Source organism: Schistocerca piceifrons, chromosome 3 (genome assembly GCF_021461385.2).
Source record: "Schistocerca piceifrons isolate TAMUIC-IGC-003096 chromosome 3, iqSchPice1.1, whole genome shotgun sequence".
NCBI classification, from domain to species: domain Eukaryota; kingdom Metazoa; phylum Arthropoda; class Insecta; order Orthoptera; family Acrididae; genus Schistocerca; species Schistocerca piceifrons.
Window position 1 is genome coordinate 952,604,050 of NC_060140.1, and position 24,636 is coordinate 952,628,685.

General features: G+C 41.4%; 1 protein-coding gene across 1 annotated transcript in view; it reads left to right on the plus strand.

Annotated features, from left to right (window-relative positions):
• Nucleotides 1-24,636, plus strand: part of LOC124788221 (intraflagellar transport protein 172 homolog) — a 339,228-nt gene that overhangs the window by 175,765 nt on the left and 138,827 nt on the right. The window contains exons 16-19 of the mRNA XM_047255402.1: nt 2,944-3,146; nt 13,296-13,453; nt 13,629-13,773; nt 13,911-14,101. Coding sequence (XP_047111358.1) covers nt 2,944-3,146; nt 13,296-13,453; nt 13,629-13,773; nt 13,911-14,101 — 697 coding nt within the window. The remainder of the gene's footprint in view (nt 1-2,943; nt 3,147-13,295; nt 13,454-13,628; nt 13,774-13,910; nt 14,102-24,636) is intronic.

The window sequence follows — 24,636 nt, forward strand, 5'->3', positions numbered from 1 at the left end:
GTTGTGTATGTCGCTCAAGTTCCTGCAGGGCAAGAGTTTCAATGTGTGTTATGGGTTCCAGGAATTTGGGATTACATAGCAGGAGAATTTTGTGGATGGAGAGAAGGCACTGCAAGGAGGATTGGACTTGGTTGATATGGGTTTGCAGGACTATTTTGGTGAGGGCTAAGGATTGGCGGAACCTGAACAGGTGGAGGTCGTTGTGGAAGGGGGCGTGGCAACCAGCGATGGGTAATTCGATGGTAAGGCCATTAGGGGTCATTTCATGAGCCAAGCAACAACACAGGAACAGTATGTGGGACTGGGATCTGACTAGGGATAAGGAAACTTTTCTGTATTGACGCAGATGGAAGGAGCAAAAAATGCAAAAAATTACGTAAGAAAGTAGAATTACATCCAAAAAATTACGCAAAAATACACCCAAATACATGTGAAAAGTACGAAAAGGACGAAATGTATGCACAGGGGGGGAAAATGAGGTGAAATCTAAGGAAGACAACGATAGTGGAAGGCGAAAACTCACTAAAATTGGTGAGAAGTCACAAGGGTCAAAGTAGGGAATAACTAATGATTAATAAATATATGTATATTACTATGGGTAGCAGCTTTGAGGGCGGATAAGTGTAAAGAAGGGGGACGGCAGGAGGTGGATTTAGTGGGTGCGAACAGGGATGGAACGGAGAAAGTGTGGGGGGTGGGGAGGGGTTCGTAGTTAGAGATGTAAGATCGTATGGCACTGGAAAAGTGCAGGGGATAACATGCAAAAATACGGGAACTGACACGGGGAGCGTGATCAGTTTGAAGGCTTAATTATATTGGCGGGAGTAATGTGGGACATAAGATGGTGCACCAACAATCAGCGTGGTCTTGAGACTGTCTGTTGCATGTGGCTGAGATGGTTGATACAGTGTGGCTCATAAGTAGAGCATGCAGTGCGGTTCGTAAGGCAACAAGAGAAACACAGGAGAGAAAAGAAAGAAGGATGGACATAGTATAGCAATGCAAAAGAAAGTTGTTACAAAGGAAAGCAGCACAGGTTTAAGATTGAAGAAAAGCCATCAGGCAAAAATCAAACAATGGAAAATCCAGGATAGAATGTAACAATACCAGAGAAGGAAAGTTGCCACTCAAGATATAGCAGAGATGCTGAGTCGCGATAGGCACAACAAAGAGATTCACACAATTATAGCTTTTGGCCATTAAGGCCTTTGTCAGCAGTAAACACACATACACACACACACACACACACACACACACACACACACACACACACACACACACACACACTCTCGCAAATGCAACTAGCACACATGTCTGCAGTCTCAGAGAACTGAAACCACACTGCGAGCAGCAGCACCAGTGCATGATGGTAGTGGCGACTGGGTGGCAGTAAGGAGGAGGCTGGGGCGGGGTGGGGGGTGGGGGGGATAGTATGGTGAGAGTCGCGGACAGTTAAGTGTTGCAGTTTAGATGGAGGGCAGGAGAGAAGGTGCAGAGGGGGGAGGGGGAAGTAGCAGAAGGAGATAAATAAAAAGAAATTAAAAGACTGGGTGTGGCGGTGAAATGACGGCTGTGTAGTGCTGGAATGGGAACGTGGAGGGGGCTGGATGGGTGAGGACAGTGACTAATGAAGGTTTAGGCCAGGAGGGTTACAGGAACGTAGGATGTACTGCAGGGGAAGTTCCCACCTGCACAATTCAGAAAAGTTGCTGTTGGTGGGAAGAGTCCATATGGCACAGGCTGTGAAGCAGTCATTGAGAAGAGGGGTATCATGTTTGGCAGCGTGTTCAGCAGCAGGGTGGTCCACTTGTTTTTTGGCCACAGTCTCTCGGTGGCCATTCATGCGGACAGGCAGCTTGTTGGTTGTCATGCCTACATAGAATGCAGCACAGTGGTTGCAGCTTAGCTTGTAAATCACATGACTGGTTTCACAGGTAGCACTGCCCTTGATGGGATAGTTGATGTTAGTGACCGGACTGGAGTAGGTGGTGGTAGGAGGATGTATGGGACAGGTCTTGCATCTAGGTCTATTACAGGAGTATGAGCCATGAGGTAATGGATTGGGAGCAGGGATTGTGTAAGGATGGACGAGTATATGGCGTGGGTTTGGTGGACGGCGGAATACCGCGGTAGGAGGGGTGGGAAGGATAGTGGGCAGGACATTTCTCATGTCAGGGCATGACGAGATGTAATTCAGTTGCTCCAGTCCCGGATGGTACTGAGCTATGAGGGTAATGCTCCTCTGTGGCCGGACTGTGGGACTTTGGGAGGTGGTGGGAGACTGGAAAGATAAGGCATGGGAGATTTGTTTTTGTACAAGGATGAGAGGATAATTATGGTCAGTGAAGGCTTCAGGGAGACCACCCTCAGTATATGTTTTGAGAGGGACTGCTCATCACTGCAGATGCGATTACCAAGGGTGGCTAGGCTTTACAGAAGGGACTTCTTGATATGGAATGGGTGACAGCGGAAGGGGTGGCAGCTGTCGAAGTGGAGGTATTGCTGGTGATTAGTAGGTTTGATATGGATGGAGGTACTGATGTAGCCATCTCTGAGGTGGAGGTCAACATCTAGGAAGGTGGCTTGTTGGTTTGAGTAGGACCAGGTGAAGCAAATTGGGGAGAAGTTGTTGAGGTTCTGGAAGAATGTGAGTAAGGTGTCCTCACCTTCAATGCAGATAGCAAACATGTCATCAATGAATCTGAACCAGGTGAGGGGTTTAGGATTCTGGGTTTTTAGGGAGGATTCCTCTAGATGGCCCATGAATACTGATATTGACAATATTTCTTTTTTTGTCACATCAGTTCGTTATTTCAAAGGAGGCACATGCATTTGACATATATTTATACAATTTATATGCATCTTTGGATGAAGATTGTGTCAACCTATTGTGCTATTGAATAATTACTAGAATATAGCTTCTGTCACCTCCATATTGGTTAGATTGTTGCAGAATAATTATGAACTGCTACAAAATGAAGAAATTGTTTCAAGAGTGATCTCTGCTTTAGTGAAAGCTCAATTGTATGAGCAGGCTGGTGATCTGTGTGAGAAAGTAAATGACACAGAAAAAGCCTTCCAGTACTACAGAAGAGGAAATGCATTTGCGAAAGCTATTGAATTGGCACGATATGTGGCACCATCAGGTATGAGTTCAAGTACTTATAAAGTTTTTGTACCTTTATGTGGAAAAAATGTCCAAATGAATGTTAATATTTATGCACTTTGAAAATATCATGGATAAAAAATAATATTTCTGATATACAATAGTAAATTTTTCTTTGAAATTTAAAGTGAGAAATAGTGTTATCATGATTTTTTTAAATTGCCATGGTAAATGAGTCCTGATCATCTGTGACAATATTATTTTTTTGCCTTATGCCTGCTGTAATGTACTGGAATATTATTATATCATAAAATGTAAATATGAATTTGTTATGTTCCCTGTATAGGTGTAAGTATTTCCAGATTTGAGTTTTCCCAACTTTTCGTAGCTTTAACTTTTGCACCTGAAATAATGTATTATGACCATGTCATTGCAGCTGGATCGGACTTTTATGATATTACAGGTTTTGAGTATGTTGGAACTGAAATACCTCAATATGTATGGGACTCTCATTAATAAACACAAAGACTTCCTTCTGTTACTATCTCCATACATTGTCACAAAAATACAAAAACTTCTTCTATTCGAAGCTTTAAAACATAGGGAACACACATATAAATTGTGTTCTCAAACTGTGACATAAAATTGTAACATGAATGAATCTCATATGTCTTTTTTTTTGTTTCTGCACATATGTCGCACCATATTGTTACAGTGCATGCATTTGTTCTGGCATGTTGCATTACTTTAGCATGGGCTGATGATACATGGAACATACACAAAAGCCCACTTAGTTACTACTTTGTCTTGTGGAGTCTCACCTTGAACTTCTGGAGCAACATTCTGTACACTCGTAACATGCAAAAACAAATAACAAAACCACCAAACAGTTTCATACGCTTCATTAATAATTTACTATACTGTATAAATATCATGACCATCATTTGTCAGCCAAGTAGACAAAGAGGTACACATCAGTTTACTAGAGTGGTATGTAACAGCACATACTCCCCCCGCTGAGACAGATGATGTCTGTGTGCATGTGCTTGCTTGTGTGAGTGAACGTGTATAAAATGTGTGTTTCCTTTTATGAAGAAAGCTTGGGCTGTAAGCTAAATGTGGGACAGTCTTTTCATTGCGCCTGTCTGCAACTCAGCCTGTCATCTTTATGGTGAGTAGCAGTCTTATCTTTTTCCTTTTATTGTTAATATTCACACCTGAAGTTTTTATGTTTTGATTCCTTTGGTACTTACTTCTAATATCATATGTAACATCACTGCTTAACTCTAGAGATTATGTCAGTAGGTTTTTGTTGATTTTCAGTTCAAAACTCATTTAATCGTATTCCTAATATCACACTCACAGCTTTTAATTGTTTATAATGATAGTGTGATCATATATATGCCTCACATTTTTTCATCTTAAATCAAAGTATCATTTACCTTGAACAGTATCTTATTTTGTTTTGTTAGTACTTAGTGTTTGGTACTCCTTATCATCTGTTGCACGGAAGCATAGACACCAGCAGTTATAGTACATACTATTTGTTCATTTATTTACTTTTCTTTTGTATGTATACAACTCTTTATACCATTCTTATCCATAGCATTTATCTTCAATTCAATACAATACATACTTCAAACAGATCTAAACATTTAGTAAAATACTTATCAGAACCAAAATTCATTAATATAGGGGTTCTGCAAGGTGGCATATTAGGACCAATACTATTCCTGATATACATTATTGACTTTCCCAGTAGTGTTACTCAAGGTGAAAAAATACTCTTTGCTGATGACAGCAATATTATAGTTACTGAGAAAACAAGAGAACTCCTTGCCGAGAAAGCAAATGAAACTCTCAAGGAAGTTTATGATTGGTGAATAAGCAATAAAGTGACATTGAAAATAACTAATGCCATGAATTTCAGTTTGAACAGGGAAAAATGGCAATGTTAAATTAAATGTAGATAGCACCTGTATAGACTGTGTAATTTCTAGGAATGAATATTGATTCTCAGTTGAAGTGGTGTGAACACACAAAGGTACTTGCAAACAGAATGTCATCAGCATGTTATGTCCTTAAGAGTCCTATCATCAGCGTGTAACATGCAGTGTCTTTTAGTTACATATTATTCATATGTACACTCAGTTCTTAGCTGTGGCATTCTTTTTTGGGGAACAAACATACAAAATATGAACACAATTTTCAAACACCAGTAAAGAGCCATAAGAATAATAACCAAAAATACTAGTCAAGCTCATTGTAAATATCTGTTCAAAACACTGGGGATTTTAACTGCTCCATGTGAATACATTTACCAGTCAGCTGTACACATAAAATAACGTTGGTAACTACAACTCTGTCCATGGCCATGCAATAAGAGACAGACTCAACTTACATTTATCAAGAAAAAATAAACATAAAACTCAAAACAGCATTTTCTATCAAGGAATAAAACTGTACAATAAATTACCAAAAGAGATTAAAGAAATTTCAAAAATACACTTATTTATAAAAGCAGTTAAAAAGTACCTGTTATGCAATACATTTTATACATTGAAGGATTACTTAGATAAAACAGAGTAGGGGTTTGATAAAAAAAGTTATATAAATAAGTAATAATAATAATGATTATAAAACATCCAGCATTCCACATAACACCTTCACTTTATGTTTTTTCCGTCTTTTTTCCTTTCTAGAAATACTTACCCCCCAAGCTATGCATAGCACAATACTAACACCTCTTTCTCTTTCTGAGCTCCATATCTCGCTCATTATGGAAGGATGCTGACTCAGTTTTTCAGGATAGCAAATGGGAAGTTGCGGTACGGAAAATGGCCCAGAGATCACCAGGATAGCAAATGGGAAGTTGCGGTACAGAAAATGGCCCAGAGATCACCAGTGTGTGTGTGTGTGTGTGTGTGTGTGTGTGTAGTGAGTGAAGTGTTATGAAGCAATGTGCATATAGGGTGTGCAATTTCATTTTATTTTATTACCTTCCTGTAAATCATTTACATGATGTAGGAGTTGTCACAACAAAGTTATCATACAAGTACAAGTACTGCAAAAATAATAATGGAATATCACTTTAAAGGCATTTTACAAGTACAAATTTGGACATATAAATTAAAATTTTTGGCAATAAATTTACACACAATCAGAGTACTCATCTATTTCGTAGAAAGTTTTGCTTAAAAAGGAATTTTTAAACTCAGTCTTAAATTTTAATGTGCTATTTTCTTCATGTGCACTGGCAGAGCATTGTAAAGTTTTATTCCAAAATAACTTACATGCTTTTGGGTTTGTGTTGTCCTTACCCTTTTTACATACAAATTCTTACGACTTCTTGTATTATAATTGTGGCAGTCTTCATTTGTACGTGGATTTTTTCATATGTGCTCTTGTACACAGAATGCTTTTAAATATATACAGTGATGGCATTGTGAGTATTTGTAGTTGTTTGAAAAGGAGCCTACAGTGAGTTCTTGGAGAATTATGTATTATGATTCGTATAGCTCTTTTCTGAAATTTGAAGATATCTATTAAGCTTGATTTTGTTTTACCCCAGAACACTATGCCGTAAGACACGATGGACTGAAAGCAAGCAAAATACACTAGTCTAGTACAGTCTGTGCTGCATACTCTAGATAATATCCTCAATGCAAAAAACACCGAATTGAGCCTGTGTGATAAATACTTGAGATGGTCTTTTGATCAATGTGCATGCCCAAAAACTTTGTGGGTTGCACACTCTCTATCTCCTCATCAATTAGTCTTAACTGGAGGTCCATATCTTGGGTTGCTTTGCCACACTGTATACATTTTTTTTTACTTAGCTTAATTGTTAACTCATTAGCATTAAACCATTGTTGTATATATATATATATATTTCAGGACTATGTCAGTTGTAGTGTTTAATGATTTTTTATCATCACTTATAATTAAGCGCATGTCATCTGCGAACAACATTATTTTGGTGGAAGTATTTGGATTTTTTAAGTCATTTATATAAATCAAAAATAATAAGGGACCAAGAACACTGCCCTGAGGGACTCCTATTTCCAATTTCTTTGCATCTGAAACCCACTTGATTCTCTGATTTTTATGTTATGCGATGATTTCTTCCACCTGACTTCTATCTTGAAAGTAATATTCAAACCATTGCCTTACAACTCGCCTTACACCTATTGGCTACATATTGTTTAACAGAATTTGGTGATTTACTGTATCGCAAGATGTAGATAGGTCTAAGTTAATTCCCGCTACCTATTTTTTATTGTCAAGATTCCTGACAGTCTCTTCAGTATATGCAGGGATAGCTGATTCTGTGTTGTGGCCCGAGAGAAAGCCATGTTGATTGCAGTTCAGAAGTTTGTAAGGATCTAAGTAATTTATGATTCTGGTTTTCATTAATTTCTCTAGAAGGGAGAAGGGATCTGAAAGACAAATTGGCAATATGTACCTGGGGCTTTATTTTTTAAATTGGTCTAAACTTGTAAATACTTTGACATGTCCTATATCCTTGTAAAAAGAGATATACAGATGGAAAAGCTACTACTACTACTACTACTACTACTACAATACCATTTCTTTTACTCTTTCAGTTCTAGATATAAATGAAAATTTCTTAATGACAAGCAGTTCATAATTTGTCAGCACTGATTCTTACTGATATTTTTGTCTCTTTTGGTCACTGCAACCAAACAGTTGGAGTAACATATTGCATAACTAGTAACTTTTGAGTTTTGTGTGCCACAGTTTTTCTAACTCCCAAATACTGATAATGGTCAGCACACAGAATTCGTGCACTTACCTCATTCTTGGCAATTCTCTCACATAGTATAATTAATTGATCATTACAACTCAGGTAGACTTCTCTAATCTACCGTTTTAAAAGTAAGACCAAAATCTTTAGTATTTTACCTCTGTAGAAACTGTTACATATAACACCTCTTTCCTCACACATCATTCAACACTACTCACAGCAATGGTGTCCCTATATATATTTCTCCCTTTCCTCACCACAGGTGTAGCTACACTTCACTTGGTTCGCATACCCATCTTGCTTGTAATTTTACATGTTTCTTCTTTTCTCTCTACCCATTTATTTTGAGATAAATTTGATCATATCTTATTATGACCCTGTACATGATTGCTTGGCTTTCTTTCTTTTTGTGTCTTAAGTAATCCTCTATTCCACTTTAGCTAGTAATATGACTTATCAGTATCTCATTGTTTTTAATATTTTTTTGATCTTGAATTACTCATAATCCAAACCGGTGCCAACTTAAGTGGATATGGATGTTCACAATACCTTTTTGCTCTAATTTGGGTGTTAACTAATTATAAAACATAATCTAAACTCAATACTTCGCTCTTCCCCTCCTCAGTGTGACATCGCTAACAGATGCACATTATATTATCAGGTGAATGTATGAAAGTTACATCCCAGACTGTCTCCCCTGAGTCTGTCTCTCTCCTCACCCCTACCACTCCCTGCACTTATACCTTCTACACGCTTCCCACAGTTTGTAAACCCAACCACACTGGACTCCCCGTTGTCGCTGGTTACTGTGCCCCCACAGAGAGAATATCTGCTCTTGTGATCTATTTCTTTCACCCTGTTACATGTAACCTAACCTCCTATGTAAAAGACACCAACCATTTCATCCACTGACCGTCCACTGTTCCTGTTCTTTTACCACCCAGCACTCTGTTTGTCACTTTGTGTGCTATGTTCCTGTACACTAACATCCCCAATTGCTGCTGCTGAACATCACCTTTCCCAATGCCAGACTGTCATCAAACCTAGAATCACCTTCCTGATCAACATGACCAATTATATCTGACTCTGATTGCTACAAATGTTTACTGTGCACACTGTGCTATGAATTATGAACTTGCAGTTTCCACTGCCACTATGCTTAATAGAACTTTGTATGCTAAACTCATGCTTATTGGGTGATTAGTACTTGGACTTTATTCCATTTAATCAAAAACTATCTCATATAAATTTCTATTGTGAATCACATCAGTATACTACCTAGAACTATTACTCTTTGATTTGTAGACTAATAGATAATTTGCATCTATCTTCATGTTCCTAAGAAGGTAGCGCCAGCATCCCCCGCTGACTTCCACCATATCACCGTCTGCTCAGTGCTCGCTCGGGCCGTTCACAAGGTCATAGCATCACACCTGATGTGGTTGAATGCTCTGGACAGGGGTCAGTGGGCATTCATCCCTCGGGAGGGGATGCTGGAAAATACCTTCCTCCTCAACCTGATCCTCGGCAAAGTGATTCGCTCCTGTTGGTCTGTCTACATGGCATTGCTCGATATGTCAAAGGCATTTGACTCCCTTAACCATGCAGCTCTTGGCCCTGCGCTAAGAGCTCATAGTTTAGCGGATGAATTCCTTTGTGGCGACAGTCGACTGCCAGTAACTTCACCAGCGAAGCGCAGAGTAAACGGTCTTTGGAGACTTGAGCTTCTTTGGTAGTCCCATCTGCGACTTGACTAGTGATACACGTGTCGTGAAATTGTGCATTGTTTTTCTTGTGTTTCTGTAAATATACGAACTGTAATAAAAGTGCCTTATCGTAATAAGTTGGAATTTTTGGTGCATGGACTGTCACTATAGCCATAAAAACCCACACCTTCATTACTTCCTGCACTGCTACGATGATGAGCTGATGGTGATAGCGAGCCCCGCCGGTGAGAGTAAGGTCGTGCAGCCTTCCAGGGGAGTCCGTCAGGGTGAATCTCTCGCTCTCCCCTCCTTTTCACTTATGTCAAAGACCTCGTCCTTCACCAGCTTCCCTCTCATATTGGTGCCCATGTCCTTGGCTGCCAGATCAATGAGTTGGCTTTTGCAGACAACATCCTACCTCAATGCCAGGGGGTGGGGGGCTGCAGACCCTCATCAAAAATGTAGCCAGTTGTGATATCTTATGATCTTTGTAAGACTTTCAACTTTGTGGATCACAAAATGCTTTTCAACAAAGTGTCCCAATCTGGCATGAAAGGGGCAGCAGGAAGTAGGCTGAAACCCAACCTCCAAGAGAGGAAGCAGTAGGTAATTTTGGATGAGAGCAGCAAAGCAAGTGAGGGAGCCCCCCAGTGATCCGTCCTTGGTTCAGTGTTTATAAATATAAATGTCTCACTTTGTCTGGAGATATACTATAAACCCCCTATGTATCACTACTGAAGGCATTGTGAGGACAAGATTGTGTTAATTGCAGCACACACACAATGCTATTTAAACAATCATTCTTTACATTCCATACATGAAAGAAATGGGAAGAAGCCCCAATATGACGGAAAGTACCTTCTGCTATGTGCTTCACAGTGGTTTGCAGAGTATGGATGTAGATGTGTGTGTATAAAACATAAAAGTTCACTTTGTTTGCTGATGATACTAGTATTATGATAAACGGTCCACCAGTCTGGAGGAAGATGCAAAAAATTACTTATAGAACTCCTAACCTGGTTAGAAGTAAACTCACCATCAGTACGCAAGAGGAAAACTATTTAAGTCATGTTAAACTCTGATCACAAAACTCCCAAGGGAGATACCTGTTGTACAAGACTGTCAATAAACACAAAGAACATATTGCACCACATTCTTCGGCCTCCACATAGATAGCAACATTAGTTGGAAACATCATGTCCTGTAACAATAAAAAGGCCAGTTTCATCTTTAGGACTACCTCATATATTGAAAAAATCAGTCTCGAAAAGTCCGCTTACTATTGGTACCTCTGTTACATGCTTTGGAATTGTCTTCTGGGGCAATATACTCACATCAAAGAACATTTTCTTTCTGCAAATGGAGGTTATCCAAGTTATGTCCAGAGTTCCCACAAGAACATCTTTTTGCAATCTTTTTAAGAAACTTGGGACACTTGCTGCAACTTTCCATTATATTTATTACACTATGAGCTTCATGGTAGACAATCCTGTGCAGTATGGAATCAATTAAATGTACTATGATCACAATACAAGAAGGAAGGTTAACGACCATTTATTTATTTTTATTTATTTATTTATCCATCCGTAGACAATAAATATTGTATGGATGTTGTCCAAAAGTACATGTAAATTTATGGGAAACAATATGTGCAAAAGGAACACACTAAATTGTACATTAAGTAGTACAAAGAGTAATACATACAAAATTGTACAAAAAAATGTACAAAGAATAATACTTGGTCATACAAGACACAGTAATACAACTTTTTATACATGTATACTGCTTATTCTGTTTGCCCTAAGGCTTTACTTTTGTCATCCCTAAACAGGAAGCCCTTATGTTCCCCACAATAATTCAGTAAAGATTTTACCACACTCAACAGCTGTCCATCACATTCAAAAAATTAACAGAAACTTTAGAGGATGAAACACATTGTTTTCAGTTTTGCCTTAATATAAACAGCATCAGAATTATTTATTGGCCTAAATAGTCATTTACCGAGTAAAAACATTGTTCGAGTAGAATTTCTTTAAATTCTACTTTAAATCTGTTTTCATCTTCTAACTTTCTGATGTTGGCTAGCAGTTTGTAGTAGAGTTTTGTATCCTTATGGCTCACAATCTTTTGTGTGTGTGTTCTTTTTGTTCGCCGAGTATGAAGTGCTGTGCTATTTCGAGTATTGCAGTTATGCAAGTCGGCATTTGTCTGAAAATCTACAAAGTGGGCCCTAACATATAAAATACATTTGTATATATGTAAGGAAGGTACTATTAGAACTTGTTGAATAAGGGTTTGCATTGTGCCTGTGGATGATTGTGTTATTATTTGGATAGCCCTCTTCTGTAACAGAAAGATTTGTTTTAGACGGCAAGTGGTGAAACCCCAAAATATTATTCTGTATGTTGCAAGAAACTGAAAATAGCCAAAATATGCCATCCTGGCACCCTCTGCAGTACAAACATTTGCAATAATTCTAAGAGCAAAACAAGCTGAGTGAAGTTTCTGCACAAGTTTCATTACATGATCACTAAAATTAAGATTTTCATCTACATGAATCCACAGCAATTTTGTTGATGTCACTCTGTCTATGGCCTTGTCACCAAGCAACAGATCAAGATTTACATTTTGACATTTTTCCCAAACTGCCTATAATTTGTTTTATTTGCATTTAATGTCCACCAGTTTGCATTGAACCAAGTGTAGACATTCTTTATTACTTGATCAGTAGTCGTTTGCACCATTTGCTTTGGTGCACCTATTATCTCACTAGTGTCATCTGTGAATATTATGGCCTTTGCTGCTCCATCTGACATGTGAAAATCGTTTATGTAGACAAGGAACAATAAGGGACCTTGAATACTGCCTTGTGGTACTCTTATTTCCACTTTTTTTTGCATCTGATATTAAATTTATCTTGTGGTTGGTTAAACTGACATCAGTCCTACAATCCATGTTCTGTTTGTGATTTCAAAAATCTAGCTCTGGCACAGAAAGGTGTGCAGTATTCCAGGATTTAATTTTGCATTAATTGTCAAATAACATCAAAAATCTACATAGTAATAGTGCATTATTTAAAAGCAAAATAAAGATGTATTTCCTTGATAAAACTTCTTATTTATGTGAATTTTTTAACAGATGTGTAGACTTTTTATGTGTATATTTTATTGTTTTTTATGTATTGTTGCAAAATGTGCTAGTCCTTGTGCGATCTTATCTTCTTATTCTTTTCTCTCTCTCTCTTTCTGTCTCTCTCTCCACTTTGCTTACGTTTTGTTCTACAGTTATGTTGTTTTTTTCCCTGTAACTGTTTGTGTAAATCAACTATACTTTCCTTTGTTTCATGTTTATGCAGTTTACATTTATATATTCTTTGACTTGTTCACGTCATAGCATGACGCATGCATGAAAGTATCAATGTAATATGTATGTAAAGACAAATAAGTAAATTACTACTTTTATTTGCTCTAAAAGGAGAATTTTTCCTAAAACATGTAAAACATACACAACTGACTTCAATGAACCATACTCAACCTTTAATGACATTCATTATGTGTGTAATTTGCATGATTTATTCCTTTGGTACTATTGATTGAAATGCCTTATGCATATCTAAATGGGGTGCTTGTGATAATTACTATGAAACGTGTAATAATTTTGCAAAACAATTTTTTTTATCAGTAATTTTTAGGTGTAACTATGTTTCATGATGCAGATGTCATTATTTTGGAAGAGCAGTGGGGTGACTTCCTTGTTTCAAATAAGCAGTTAGATGCAGCTATAAATCATTATATAGAAGCAGGCAAAACCTTAAAGGCACTACAAGCAGCTATGGATGGAAAGCAGTGGAGAAAAGCTGTACAGATAATTCAGGTAAGACTTTTTCAAGTTTTCCAGCTATGTAGCTTCAGGCATTTTTCATATCATATTATTTAGTTAAAACATGCTAGTTATCATTCCAAACATTGCTTTTGTAATGAAGCTATTTGAGCATAAGAAGATTTGTGAATAATCTGTATAGTGTACACTTTTTTGTTGTTTCCTGTAGGTCATTGATGATACAGAAGCAGTTTCCAAACACTATGCAACATTAGCACAACATTTTGTTTCAATGAGGGACTTCTCAACAGCTGAACAAATGTTTCTTCAAGCTGGTATGTTCCAGGATGCAATAGATATGTACAATCAAGCAGGTAACTTTCAAAAATGTTCTGCAGCTTTATACTTTAATATTTAAAACTGCTTTATAAGGCTCTATATCGTATGTTTTCTACAACATGTCCTTAGCAGGTTGCTGTATTCACATGTAAAATATGGTTTGTCTTGTCAGGTGAATGGGAAATGGCTCATCGTTTGGCTTCTAAGTACTTAGACTCAGAGAAAGTGTCTCTCATGTATATCAACCAGGCAAAAGATATGGAGAAACAAGGAAAACTAAAAGAAGCAGAGAAACTGTATCTCTCTGTATCTGAACCAGATGCTGCCATCTCTATGTACAAGAAACATCAACAATATGATCAGGTAGTGACACACAATCGTTCCCTCTCTACTCCCTCCCTTCTCCCCTTTCTCTCTCTCTCTCTTTGTGTGTGTGTGTGTGTGTGTGTGTGTATATATATATATATATATATATATATAATAGAGGGAAACATTCCACGTGGGAAAAATATATCTAAAAAGAAAGATGATGAAACTTACCAAACAAAAGCGCTGGCAGGTCGACAGACACACAAACAAACACAAACATACACACAAAATTCTAGCTTTCGCAACCAATGGTTGCCTCTTTCCTGACGAGGCAACCATTGGTTGCGAAAGCTAGAATTTTGTGTGTATGTTTGTGTTTGTTTGTGTGTCTGTCGACCTGCCAGCGCTTTTGTTTGGTAAGTTTCATCATCTTTCTTTTTAGATATATATATATATATATATATATATATATATATATATATATATATATATATATATATATATATATATATATATATATATATATATATATATATGGTTATAATAGAGGGAAACATTCCACGTAGGAAATATATATCTAAAAACAAAGATGATGTGACTTACCAAATGAAAGTGCTGGCAGGTCGACAGACACACAAACAAACACAAACATACACACAAAATTCAAGCTTTCGCAACAAACTGTTGCCTCATCAGGAAAGAGGGAAGGAGAGGGGAAGACGAAAGGAAGTGGGTTTTAAAGGAGAGGGTAAGGAGTCATTCCAATCCCGGGAGCGGAAAGACTTACCTTAGGGGGAAAAAAGGACAGGTATACACTCGCACACACGCACATATCCATCCACACATACAGACACAAGCAGACATATTTAAAGACAAAGAGTTTGGGCAGAGATGTCAGTCGAGGCAGAAGTGTAGAGGCAAAGAAGTTGTTGAAAGACAGGTGAGGTATGAGTGGCGGCAACTTGAAATTAGCGGAGATTGAGGCCTGGCGGATGACGAGAAGAGAGGATATACTGAAGGGCAAGTTCCCATCTCCGGAGTTCGGATAGGTTGGTGTTGGTGGGAAGTATCCAGATAACCCGGACGGTGTAACACTGTGCCAAGATGTGCTGGCCGTGCACCAAGGCATGTTTAGCCACAGGGTGATCCTCATTACCAACAAACACTGTCTGCCTGTGTCCATTCATGCGAATGGACAGTTTGTTGCTGGTCATTCCCACATAGAATGCGTCACAGTGTAGGCAGGTCAGTTGGTAGATCACGTGGGTGCTTTCACACGTGGCTCTGCCTTTGATCGTGTACACCTTCCGGGTTACAGGACTGGAGTAGGTGGTGGTGGGAGGGTGCATGGGACAGGTTTTACACCGGGGGCGGTTACAAGGGTAGGAGCCAGAGGGTAGGGAAGGCGGTTTGGGGATTTCATAGGGATGAACTAAGAGGTTACGAAGGTTAGGTGGACGGCGGAAAGACACTCTTGGTGGAGTGGGGAGGATTTCATGAAGGATGGATCTCATTTCTGGGCAGGATTTTAGGAAGTCGTATCCCTGCTGGAGAGCCACATTCAAAATCTGATCCAGTCCCGGAAAGTATCCTGTCACAAGTGGGGCACTTTTGTGGTTCTTCTGTGGGAGGTTCTGGGTTTGAGAGGATGAGGAAGTTGCTCTGGTTATTTGCTTCTGTACCAGGTCGGGAGGGTAGTTGCGGGATGCGAAAGCTGTTGTCAGGTTGTTGGTGTAATGCTTCAGGGATTCCGGACTGGAGCAGATTCGTTTGCCACGAAGACCTAGGCTGTAGGGAAGGGACCGTTTGATGTGGAATGGGTGGCAGCTGTCGTAATGGAGGTACTGTTGCTTGTTGGTGGGTTTGATGTGGACGGACGTGTGAAGCTGGCCATTGGACAGGTGGAGGTCAACATCAAGGAAAGTGGCATGGGATTTGGAGTAGGACCAGGTGAATCTGATGGAACCAAAGGAGTTGAGGTTGGAGAGGAAATTCTGGAGTTCTTCTTCACTGTGAGTCCAGATCATGAAGATGTCATCAATAAATCTGTACCAAACTTTGGGTTGGCAGGCCTGGGTAACCAAGAAGGCTTCCTCTAAGCGACCCATGAATAGGTTGGCGTACGAAGGGGCCATCCTGGTACCCATGGCTGTTCCCTTTAATTGCTGGTATGTCTGGCCTTCAAAAGTGAAGAAGTTGTGGGTCAGGATGAAGCTGGCTAAGGTAATGAGGAAAGAGGTTTTGGGTAGGGTGGCAGGTGATCGGCGTGAAAGGAAGTGCTCCATTGCAGCGAGGCCCTGGACGTGCGGGATATTTGTGTATAAGGAAGTGGCATCAATGGTTACAAGGATGGTTTCTGGGGGTAACGGATTGGGTAAGGATTCCAGGCGTTCGAGAAAGTGGTTGGTGTCTTTGATGAAGGATGGGAGACTGCACGTAATGGGTTGAAGGTGTTGATCTACGTAGGCGGAGATACGTTCTGTGGGGGCTTGGTAACCAGCTACAATGGGACGGCCAGGATGATTGGGTTTGTGAATTTTAGGAAGAAGGTAGAAGGTAGGGGTGCGGGGTGTCGGTGGGGTCAGGAGGTTGATGGAGTCAGGTGAAAGGTTTTGTAGGGGGCCTAAGGTTCTGAGGATTCCCTGAAGCTCCGCCTGGACATCAGGAATGGGATTACCTTGGCAAACTTTGTATGTGGTGTTGTCTGAAAGCTGACGCAGTCCCTCAGCCACATACTCCCGACGATCAAGTACCACGGTCGTGGAACCCTTGTCCGCCGGAAGAATGATGATGGACCGGTCAGCCTTCAGATCACGGATAGCCTGGGCTTCAGCAGTGGTGATGTTGGGAGTAGGATTAAGGTTTTTTAAGAAGGATTGGGAGGCAAGGCTGGAAGTCAGAAATTCCTGGAAGGTTTGGAGAGGGTGATTTTGAGGAAGAGGAGGTGGGTCCCGCTGTGACGGAGGACGGAACTGTTCCAGGCAGGGTTCAATTTGGATAGTGTCTTGGGGAGTTGGATCATTAGGGGTAGGATTAGGATCATTTTTCTTCGTGGCAAAGTGATACTTCCAGCAGAGAGTACGAGTGTAGGACAGTAAATCTTTGACGAGGGCTGTTTGGTTGAATCTGGGAGTGGGGCTGAAGGTGAGGCCTTTGGATAGGACAGAGGTTTCAGATTGGGAGAGAGGTTTGGAGGAAAGGTTAACTACTGAATTAGGGTGTTGTGGTGCCAGATTGTGTTGCTTGGAATTTTGAGGTTTTGGAGGGAGTGGAGCTGGAAGTGGGAGACTGAGTAGATGGGAGAGACTGGGTTTGTGTGCAATGAGAGGTGGTTGAGGTTTGCTGGAAAGGTTGTGAAGGGTGAGTGAGTTGCCTTTCCGGAGGTGGGAAACCAGGAGATTGGATAGTTTTTTGAGGTGAAGGGTGGCATGCTGCTCTAATTTGCGGTTGGCCTGTAGGAGGATGCTCTGAATAGCCGGTGTGGATGTGGGAGAGGAAAGATTGAGGACTTTTATTAAGGATAGGAGTTGACGGGTGTGTTCATTGGCTGAGTTGATGTGTAGGTGAAGGATTAGGTGGGTGAGGGCAGTGGATTGTTCAGTTTGGAACTGGTATAGGGACTGATGGAAAGAAGGGTTGCAGCCAGAGATGGGAACTTTAAGTGTGAGGCCTTTGGGGGTTATGCCAAATGTCAGACAAGCCTGAGAAAATAAAATATGCGAGCGTAATCTGGCTAGGGTGAAGGCATGTTTGCGGAGGGAATGTAAATAAAACTTAATGGGGTCGTTGTGGGGGTGTTGTGAGGGTGACATGGTATTAGAAGGTGGAAAGTGTAAGATGAGGTTGAAATGAAAATGAAGGATAAAAATATATGGGGAGAGATAAGGGTGAACTAGAAAATAACTGGAGATCTGGTATGGAAAAATGCGAAAAAGTGTTGGTTAAGTTGATCCTGTGGTGAACTTGGGTTGGTAGACAGCGATGTGCATGAAGGTTAGGTGGTTGTGTTGCCGCTAAAACACGTTAAAGGACGGAGAAATTCGGGAAAATTTCGAAAAAACCCATTCCACATCAAACGGTCCCTTCCCTACAGCCTAGGTCTTCGTGGCAAACGAATCTGCTCCAGTCCGGAATCCCTGAAGCATTACACCAACAACCTGACAACAGCTTTCGCATCCCGCAACTACCCTCCCGACCTGGTACAGAAGCAAATAACCAGAGCAACTTCCTCATCCTCTCAAACCCAGAACCTCCCACAGAAGAACCACAAAAGTGCCCCACTTGTGACAGGATACTTTCCGGGACTGGATCAGATTTTGAATGTGGCTCTCCAGCAGGGATACGACTTCCTAAAATCCTGCCCAGAAATGAGATCCATCCTTCATGAAATCCTCCCCACTCCACCAAGAGTGTCTTTCCGCCGTCCACCTAACCTTCGTAACCTCTTAGTTCATCCCTATGAAATCCCCAAACCGCCTTCCCTACCCTCTGGCTCCTACCCTTGTAACCGCCCCCGGTGTAAAACCTGTCCCATGCACCCTCCCACCACCACCTACTCCAGTCCTGTAACCCGGAAGGTGTACACGATCAAAGGCAGAGCCACGTGTGAAAGCACCCACGTGATCTACCAACTGACCTGCCTACACTGTGACGCATTCTATGTGGGAATGACCAGCAACAAACTGTCCATTCGCATGAATGGACACAGGCAGACAGTGTTTGTTGGTAATGAGGATCACCCTGTGGCTAAACATGCCTTGGTGCACGGCCAGCACATCTTGGCACAGTGTTACACCGTCCGGGTTATCTGGATACTTCCCACCAACACCAACCTATCCGAACTCCGGAGATGGGAACTTGCCCTTCAGTATATCCTCTCTTCTCGTCATCCGCCAGGCCTCAATCTCCGCTAATTTCAAGTTGCCGCCACTCATACCTCACCTGTCTTTCAACAACTTCTTTGCCTCTACACTTCTGCCTCGACTGACATCTCTGCCCAAACTCTTTGTCTTTAAATATGTCTGCTTGTGTCTGTATGTGTGGATGGATATGTGCGTGTGTGCGAGTGTATACCTGTCCTTTTTTCCCCCTAAGGTAAGTCTTTCCGCTCCCGGGATTGGAATGACTCCTTACCCTCTCCTTTAAAACCCACTTCCTTTCGTCTTCCCCTCTCCTTCCCTCTTTCCTGATGAGGCAACAGTTTGTTGCGAAAGCTTGAATTTTGTGTGTATGTTTGTGTTTGTTTGTGTGTCTGTCGACCTGCCAGCACTTTCATTTGGTAAGTCACATCATCTTTGTTTTTAGATATATATATATATATATATATATATATATATATATATATATATATATATATATATATCTGTGTGTGTGTGTGTGTGTGTCTATATATATATATATATATATATATATATATATATATATATATATATATATATATATCTGTGTGTGTGTGTGTGTGTGTGTGTGTGTGTGTGTGTGTGTGAGAGAGAGAGAGAGAGAGAGAGAGAGAGAGAGAGAGAGATAATAATATAGAAAAGTATGTGTACCAGTAATTTGTGGTTTTCAGGTAGTGAAAAATCTAATATTAGTTGATGTGTAAAATGGGAATATATAGTGATGCAGTATGATGTAAACATCCCCCCCCCCCCCCCCAATTATGAACACATACCCACCCATGATTATGGAATACTGAATTTGGTGGGCAGGATGTCAAAATTATTCTTCCAAATGAACAGGAGATATTGGTGTGTTAGAAGTGAAGAAGAGGCTTGGTAATGGGCCTGAGGCCATCTTTGCTTGTATAAAGCTGAGGTATTGAATGATCAATTTTTTAAAAAAGAAAAAAAACCCTACATCTATTTAATTTACATTAAGCCCACTCACTCGTAATTTTGTCCTGCAGAACGTAAACAATAAGTATGTACAATTTACAACAGTGGTGTAGAGAAGGTTGAAACAAATAATTTGATATTGGTGGCTTGTGGTCTATGAAGTCGGGAAACTACCTCAAATTGGCCAGCAAAAACCAACTGAGCTGCAGCACACACACATTGCACAAGATTTTCAGTATTCTCTCACTCGCTTCCCAAATCTATTAGCTCTAGAGAAGAAAAGAATAAGTCCTTTCTTCTAAGAAATTTATTATTATTTACTTTTGTACTGGGATAATTTTTTTCTAGAGGCCACAGGTTTCAAATTATTCAAGGAACAAGTATAAAAGTGAGTTTCAAATGCACCTGCTTCCTCACCCACCATCAGTCAGGATTTTTAATGTGTTGTTCATGGTACTACCTCCTACCACTGTACAAAAATTTTTGTCCACACAAATTATTTCCCATTTTTGACCTTATTTAATTTTCATTGACTGAGGTATTACGCCTTCAGTTTGGTTGTGCTTTTACCAGTTGTAAAATTGACGTTTGTGTAAATTTTACCTCACAATTTTGTGAGCTTAAACAGCATAAAGTTAACAATTAATTAATTTTATTTGTCTGGCCTCCTTACTAAAAAACCACATAAGTTACAGCACATGTGTTTGTAAGGATTAAGTTTACATTGAATTGTAAATGTAATTAGTTTTTGCATAACATTTACAAAAGTTTTTTTTCTTTCATTACGCTGATGGGAAAGTTTAAATTAAAAAATTGTAATGAAATAGCTGACTGAGCAGCCAGGTCGGGAGGGTAGTTGCAGGATGCGAAAGCTGTTATGAGGTTGTTGGTGTAATGGTTCAGGGATTCCGGACTGGAGCAGATTCATTTGCCATGAAGACCTAGGCTGTAGGGAAGGGACAGTTTGATGTGGAATGGGTGGCAGCTGTCATAATGGAGGTACTGTTGCTTGTTGGTGGCTTTGATGTGGACGGACATGTGAAGCTGGCTATTGGACAGATGGAGGTCAACGTCAAAGAAAGTGGTATGGGATTTGGAGTAGGACCAGGTGAATCTGATGGAACCAAAGGAGTTGAGGTTGGAGAGGAAATTCTGGAGTTCTTCTTCACTGTGAGTCCAGATCATGAGGATGTCATCAATAAATCTGTACCAAACTTTGGGTTGGCAGGCCTGGCTAACGAAGAAGGCTTCCTCTAAGCGACCCCTGAATAGGTTGGCGTACGAGGGAGCCATCCTGGTACCCATGGCTGTTCCCTTTAATTGTTGGTATGTCTGGCCTTCAAAAGTGAAGAAATTGTGGGTCAGGATGAAGCTGGCTAAGGTAATGAGGAAAGAGGTTTTAGGTAGGGTGGCAAGTGATCGGCGTGAAAGGAAGTGCTCCATCGCAGCGAGGCCCTGGACGTGCGGAATATTTGTGTATAAAGAAGTGGCATCAATGGTTACAAGGATGGTTTCCGGGGGTAACAGATTGGGTAAGGACTCCAGGCGTTCGAGAAAGTGGTTGGTGTCTTTGATGAAGGATGGGAGACTGCATGTGATGGGTTGAAGGTGTTGATCTATGTAGACAGAGATACGTTCCTTGGGGGCTTGGTAACCAGCTACAATGGGGCGGTCGGGATGATTGGATTTGTGAATTTTAGGAAGAAGGTAGAAGGTAGGGGTGCGTGGTATCGGTGGGGTCAGGAGGTTGATGGAGTCAGGTGAAAGGTTTTGTAGGGGGCCTAAGGTTCTGAGGATTCCTTGAAGCTCCGCCTGGACATCAGGAATGGGATTACCTAGGCAAACTTTGTATGTGGTGTTGTCTGAAAGCTGACGCAGTCCCTCAGCCACATACTCCTGACGATCAAGTACCATGGTAGTGGAACCCTTGTCCGCCGGAAGAATGATGATGGATTGGTCAGCCTTCAGATCACGGATAGCCTGGGCTTCAGCAGTGGTGATGTTGGGAGTAGGATTAAAGTTTTTTAAGAAGGATTGAGAGGCAAGGCTGGAAGTCAGAAATTCCTGGAAGGTTTGGAGAGGGTGATTTTGAGGAAGAGGAGGTGGGTCCCGCTATGACGGAGGACGGAACTGTTCCAGGCAGGGTTCAATTTGGATAGTGTCTTGGGAAGTAGGATCATTAGGAGTAGGATTAGGATCTTTCTTCTTCGTGGCAAAGTGATATTTCCAGCAGAGAGTACGAGTGTAGGACAGTAAATCTTTGACGAGGGCTGTTTGGTTGAATCTGGGAGTGGGGCTGAAGGTTAGGCCTTTGGATAGGACAGAGGTTTCGGACTGGGAGAGAGGTTTGGAGGAAAGGTTAACTACTGAATTAGGGTGTTGTGGTTCCAGATTGTGTTGATTGGAGTTTTGAGGTTTTGGAGGGAGTGGAGCTGGGAGTGGGAGATTTAGTAGATGGGAGAGACTGGGTTTGTATGCAATGCCAGGAGGTTGAGGTTCGCTAGAAAGGTTGTGAAGGGTGCCTTTCCGGAGGTGGGAAACCTGGAGATTGGATAGTTTTTTGAGGTGGAGGGTGGCATGCTGTTCTAATTTGCGGTTGGCCTGTAGGAGGATGCTCTGAACAGCCGGTGTGGATGTGGGAGAGGAAAGATTGAGGGCTTTTATTAAGGATAGGAGTTGACGGGTGTGTTCATTGGCTGAGTTTATGTGTAGGTGAAGGATTAATGGGTGAGGGCAATGGATTGTTCAGTTTGGAACTGGTATAGGAACTGATGGAAAGAAGGGTTGCAGCCAGAGATGGGAACTTTCTAAGTGTGAGGCCTATGGGGGTAATGCCAAATGTCAGACAAGCCGGAGAAAATAAAATATGGGAGCGTAATCTGGCTAGGGCGAAGGCATGTTTGCGGAGGGAATGTAAATAAAACTTAATGGGGTCGTTGTGGGGGTGTTGTGAGGGTGACATCAACCTCCTGACTCCACTGATACCCCGCACCCCTACCTTCTACCTTCTTCCTAAAATTCACAAATCCAATCATCCCGGCCGCCCCATTATAGCTGGTTACCAAGCCCCGACAGAATGTATCTCTGGCTACGTAGATCAATACCTTCAACCCATTACATGCAGTCTCCCATTCTTCATCAAAGACACCAACCACTTTCTCGAACGCCTGGAATCCTTACCCAATCTGTTACCCCCGGAAACCATCCTTGTAACCATTGATGCCACTTCCTTATACACAAATATTCCGCGCGTCCAGGGCCTCGCTGCGATGGAGCACTTCCTTTCACGCCGATCACCTGCCACCGTACCTAAAACCTCTTTCCTCATTACCTTCGCCAACTTCATCCTGACCCACAACTTCTTCACTTTTGAAGGCCAGACATAACCAACAATTAAAGGGAACAGCCATGGGTACCAGGATGGCCCCCTCGTACACCAACCTATTGATGGGTCGCTTAGAGGAAGCCTTCTTGGTTACCCAGGCCTGCCAAGCAAAAGTTTGGTACAGATTTATTGATGACATCTTCATGATCTGGACTCACAGTGAAGAAGAACTCCAGAATTTCCTCTCCAACCTCAACTCCTTTGGTTCCATCAGATTCACCTGGTCCTACTCCAAATCCCATGCCACTTTCCTTGACATTGACCTCCATCTGTCCAATGGCCAGCTTCACACGTCCGTCCACATCAAAGCCGCCAACAAGCAACAGTACCTCCATTATGACAGCTGCCACCCATTCCACATCAAACGGTCCCTTCCCTACAGCCTAGGTCTTCGTGGCAAACGAATCTGCTATAGTCCGGAATCCCTGAACCATTACACCAACAACCTGATAACAGCTTTCGCATCCTGCAACTACCCTCCCAACCTGGTACAGAAGCAAATAACCAGAGCCACTTCCTCATCCCCTCAATCCCAGAACCTCCCACAGAAGAACCACAAAAGTGCCCCACTTGTGACAGGATACTTTCCGGGACTGGATCAGACTCTGAATGTGGCTCTCCAGCAGGGATATGACTTCCTCAAATCCTGCCCTGAAATGAGATCAATCCTTCATGAAATCCTCCCCACTCCACCAAGAGTGTCTTTCCACCGTCCACCTAACCTTCGTAACCTCTTAGTTCATCCCTATGAAATCCCCAAACCACCTTCCCTACCCTCTGGCTCCTACCCTTGTAACCGCCCACGGTGTAAAACCTGTCCCATGCACCCTCCCACCACCACCTACTCCAGTCCTGTAACCCGGAAGGTGTACACGATCAAAGGCAGAGCCACGTGTGAAAGCACCCACGTGATTTACCAACTGACCTGCCTACACTGTGACGCATTCTATGTGGGAATGACCAGCAACAAACTGTCCATTCGCATGAATGGACACAGGCAGACAGTGTTTGTTGGTAATGAGGATCACCCTGTGGCTAAACATGCCTTGGTGCACGGCCAGCACATCTTGGCGCTGTGTTACACTGTCCGGGTTATCTGGATACTTCCCACTAACACCAACCTATCCGAACTCCGGAGATGGGAACTTGCCCTTCAGTATATCCTCTCTTCCCGTTATCCACCAGGCCCAAATCTCCGCTAATTTCAAGTTGCCGCCACTCATACCTCACCTGTCATTCAACAACATCTTTGCCTCTGCACTTCCGCCTCGACTGACATCTCTGCCCAAACTCTTTGTCTTTGAATATGTCTGATTTTGTGTCTGTATATGTGTGGATGGATATGTGTGTGTGTGAGTGTATACCCGTCC